Source organism: Coffea arabica, chromosome 5c (assembly GCF_036785885.1).
Source record: "Coffea arabica cultivar ET-39 chromosome 5c, Coffea Arabica ET-39 HiFi, whole genome shotgun sequence".
In the NCBI taxonomy this organism is placed as follows: Eukaryota; Viridiplantae; Streptophyta; class Magnoliopsida; order Gentianales; family Rubiaceae; genus Coffea; species Coffea arabica.
In genome coordinates this window covers 4,006,470-4,010,968 of record NC_092319.1, presented here as the reverse complement: position 1 = coordinate 4,010,968, position 4,499 = coordinate 4,006,470, and the positions used below count along the sequence as shown (strand labels likewise).

Here is a 4,499-nt window from a genome sequence, read left to right as displayed (position 1 = left end):
TTTCAAGTAATAAAAAGTAGCAAAATAAAACTAAATGCTACTTTGGATCCATCCAAGGTGTTCTTTTACTCAATGGTCATCACTCTCCAAACTTCGTACCAGAAAGCAGTTGAATTATTAATGGTTGTACTTGTCTAGACTACTTAAATTTTAAGTATTCTTCCAATATTTTAAGGATATATATCTTTTACAACTTTATGACGTAAAAATGCCAGACGTCATATGTCCTTGACCACTAAAAATATTGATGTGTCAAAGGTAGGATTTTACTACTGTATTGACTAATTTTCTTCTCTCTCTCTCTTTCCCTCCCCAACAACCAGAAAAGAAAAGAAAAGATTGCATTCTCCAACAAGAAGGTTTTAGCGTCTAGATCTAAATAAATACCTCAATAAGGCTGTACATATTTCTCTCACAATTTCCTAGTAACAAAAGTCATGGCAAAGACAAAAATTCCTGGCCACATCAAATTTGGCAACCCTACTGCTCAAGCACTAATTCAGAAACGTAAAGAAAGTGTTGAAAATCCACCTATCAAGGAGCTGAACAGGTATTAGATATCAACAATTTCATCTTTGTACAATTTGTTATATATCCTGTAACTTGATTATGTTTTTGAGTTAGTTTAATCATTTGAATATATTCATCCTTTATAGACTTGAGGAAATTGCACGTTACTATGATAGCCCTGAAGCAAAACAAGCTGCAACCGATCTGTGAGTAACCAAATCCTTCATTAAAAATAAAACATTTAAATTTACATTATTTCAATAATGTCAGTATTATTTATTTTAAGAATCAACCTTTGCTTTTTTTTTAGAATTTTGAAGTCAGTTTTTCATTTTTTTATTGTATAATTTTATTATGTTGATTATAATTGCAGGACGCATTATGTTTGCTTTTTGCAGACAAAGAACAGCAGGTCACCCTCAGAGTATGATGATTTATTTGCTATTGCAGATCTCATATAGTTCATCTTAATTCCATGTTTGAGATATTCTAAAACTTTATGTTTAACATATTATACAAAGACATTTAACACTAGACTTGGAATGAATCATATCAACTTTTTTAGTTTCTAAGCTGGAGAAGAATCCATTTTTATTGTTTGATATCATTTTCAGGGAAGTCGAAAACAGAAGCAAGATGCTGAAAATGCTCAGGTTCGGTGTACATGCATTGCCATCAATTGATTACTCATGATTAAATTTCCAAAATCTTGAATACATAGTTATGCACATATATAAGTGCTAATGGAAGATAATAAATCGACCTTAAAAAAAAAAAAGACCTCACTACTAGCTTACAAAGTTGCATTTAATTAAATCTTGACAGTTAAAAGTTTTCTAAGAGAAATACAACATATTTATTATTGAAGGCATTATTATTCAATCCTTATCCTTAGCAGCTCACAGATTGACTATAGGTAGGCAAATAAATGAGCAACTATAAGAATTGACCACTTCACACCAAGAAATTCATATATATACATGTTTCCTTACATATTCACACCCTAGTGTCAAAAATTTTGCTTTCCGACTAACCAAATAAGAAATATCTTATGCTTCATTCTCCAAACATTGTTAAGGTTCAAATTTCCTGCTTTCCAGTCCTTAAATTGTATTACGTATTCCTTATAGCCAAAAGAAAAAAATCAATTCCTAACTAATACAATGAACTTTGTCAAGGCTTGGAGTATAAAGTTGCTAACTTTTCCAAAATTTTCAAACTAAGAGTAATTACAAGGAACTTATCCTATAAAAATCACATCTCCTATAGAACGAAATATTGGATGTAGGTTAAAATTGTACTCATTTAATGTATGAAAAGTTCATGTAATGAGACCACAATAAATAATGAGAAAAAAATTTTAAATTTCTTAGTTTAGCAATTATATAAGGGTTAATCACATTTATCCCCTTAAAGAATATCATATTTCTCAATTTACCCCCTAACCTTTAATTTTGCTCACTTAACCCCCTTTAGGACAAAATTGCCCTTGCATTATTTTGACTTTTCATTTACCTTGTTTTTCTTTCTTTTATTTCTTTTTCTCTTTCTTTTTTATTTAATTCTTCCTCATTCCCACAAAAATTTTCACCTTAATGATTGAAATTAAAAAAGAGGAATTGCAGAGATCTATCTTCTCTTTAAATGATTAAAAAAATATTCAAATCACTTTTCTAAAATACAATTTTTTAGCCTTTCAATTCTTTTAATTTTGGATTTTCCTCTTTCCTTTCTAGTTTCTCATTTTATTCGCAAGAAAATATCTTAAGATGAAATTGTGACCTGATTAATAATCATCAATTGAAATTTGTGAGACGTTGCATCATACAAAAAATCAAAATTAGTTTTTGATGCCTTTTAAATCTTCACCCAGAAATATGCAATTACAAACTCAAAACAAAAATTGTCGTTGAAATAGAATTTCTATTGGGAAGGATGAAAGAGAGAAGAAGGAGAAAAATAAATAAAAGAAAGAAAAACAATTTCATCTTATGATATTTTCTTGAGAATAAAATGAGAAACTAGAAAGGAAAGAGGAAAACCCAAAATTAAAAGAATTGAAAGGCTAAAAAAATTGTATTTTAGGGAAGTGATTTGAATATTTTTTTAATCATTTAAGGAGAAGATAGATCTCTGCAATTCCTCTTTTTTAATTTCAATCATTAAGGTGAAAATTTTTGTGGGAAAGAGGAAAAATTAAATAAAGAAGAAAGAGAAAAAGAAATAAAAGAAAGAAAAACAAGGTAAATGAAAAGTCAAAATAATGCAAGGGCAATTTTGTCCTAAAAGGGGTTAAGTGAGCAAAATTAAAAGTTAGGGGGTAAACTGAGAAATGGGGTATTCTTTAAGGGGATAAAATGTGATTAACCCATTATATAATACATTTTGATTTTTGTTTTTTTGCAGGAAATGGACCAGTTGGGATAATATCTGTCGTTTTTTCAAGCGAGTATGGTGAAAAACAAAGGAAAGAGTCTAAAGATGCCATATGATAATAGCTTCAGAACAATTAGAAAGCTATGTCGAAGTAATCTGGCTTCTTCCTTGAATGTGTGGTGCTAATAGCACAAGAAAATATGTTTCATAAACCTTTTCAGTATCTAATATTAATTCTATGATGAATGAAGTTTTGTCAGTCATGATCCCTACAATATTTTTATTTTTGGAAAAAATGTCTAATTTATGCAAGGCTTCATTTACTTCATTTATCAAGTAGAACAATGAAAAAATATTAATTATGGCGAGAATATGGACATTAAATCAGTTAAATAACTATCCCCCCCCCAAAAATCTATCCCGCTATGCCAATGATGAACTTGCCAAACATAATCAGCTAGAAAAACCAACAAAATTATGCACTTATCTAAAATTAATTCTTCTTTAAAGTTTCTAGTGTTCTGGTACCAATCATTGATAATACATCATAATACCTAATTGAGTGTTGTTCAATCAATGCAGCCATAAAAGAGTATATTTAGCTATTCTCAAATATTGGACAATATTCATCATATAAAGATTTCTTTACACAAGAAAGTTGATGAACAACGACGTTTCTTTGACAGCAGATTTGCCAGTCCACATTAGATGACGGATCATCATTATTCAAAAGTTCTCCAAGAGAAATCAATGTCTCTATATATAAGAAAGTGTCAAAACAAAAAAAAAACTTATTTTTTATGACATTATGTTCAATCCTTATCTATAGGTGCTCACAGATTGACTATAAGTAAGCAAATAAATGTACAACTATAAGAATTGACCATTTCACACCAAGAAATTCATATATATATACATGTTTACCCTATCAATCTTAATGCAGTGACTTCATACCCTAGTGCCAAAAATTTTTCTTTCCGAGTAACCAAATAAGAAAAATCTCATGTTTCATTTTCTAAGCACTGTTAAGGTTCAAATTTGTGCCTTTCCACTCCTTAAATTATACTACATATTTCTTTAGCCAAGAGAAAAAAAAAATCAATTCTTAACTAATATAGTGACCATTATCAAGACTTGGAGTATAAAATTGCTACCTTTTCCAAAATTTTCAAACTAAGAGTACTTATAGGGAACATATCCTATAAAATTGCATCTCCCATAGAATGAAATATTGAATGTAGGTTAAATTGTGCTCATATAATGCATGAAAATTACATTTAATGAGGTCGCAGCAAGTAATCAGAAAGAAATTTTACATTTCTTATTTTAGCAATTATCTAATGCATTTTTTTTTTTTGGCTGGGAGTTTGCAGCAAATGGATGGGATGGTATATATCATTTTTTCAAGCGACTATGGTGAAAAACAAAGGAAAGAGTCTAAAGATGCCATATGAAAATAGCTTCAGAACAATTAGGAAGCTAAGTCAAAGTGATTAGGCTTGTTCATTGAATGTGTGGTGCTAATAGCTTTTCCTCTATCTTAAGGAAATAGTGCAAGAAAAAGTGTATCTTAAATTTTCCAGTATCTAATATTAATCCTATTATGAATGTAG

At 29.4% G+C, this 4,499-nt stretch overlaps 1 protein-coding gene across 2 annotated transcripts; it reads left to right on the top strand.

Annotated features, from left to right (window-relative positions):
* Positions 1-291: 291 nt before the first annotated feature.
* LOC113689066 (uncharacterized) lies at positions 292-3,145 on the top strand. 2 transcript variants are annotated; one of them, XM_072050169.1, is made up of 5 exons: positions 292-550; positions 657-716; positions 884-922; positions 1,125-1,163; positions 2,917-3,145. In XM_072050169.1, exons 1-5 carry the CDS (start codon positions 438-440, stop codon positions 2,966-2,968), a joined length of 303 nt encoding a protein of 100 aa, XP_071906270.1. In that variant the 5' UTR covers positions 292-437; the 3' UTR covers positions 2,969-3,145. The 2 variants fall into 2 exon arrangements, with proteins under 2 accessions (XP_071906270.1, XP_027062701.1); XM_027206900.2 differs by having other exon boundaries at positions 884-934.
* Positions 3,146-4,499: the final 1,354 nt, after the last annotated feature.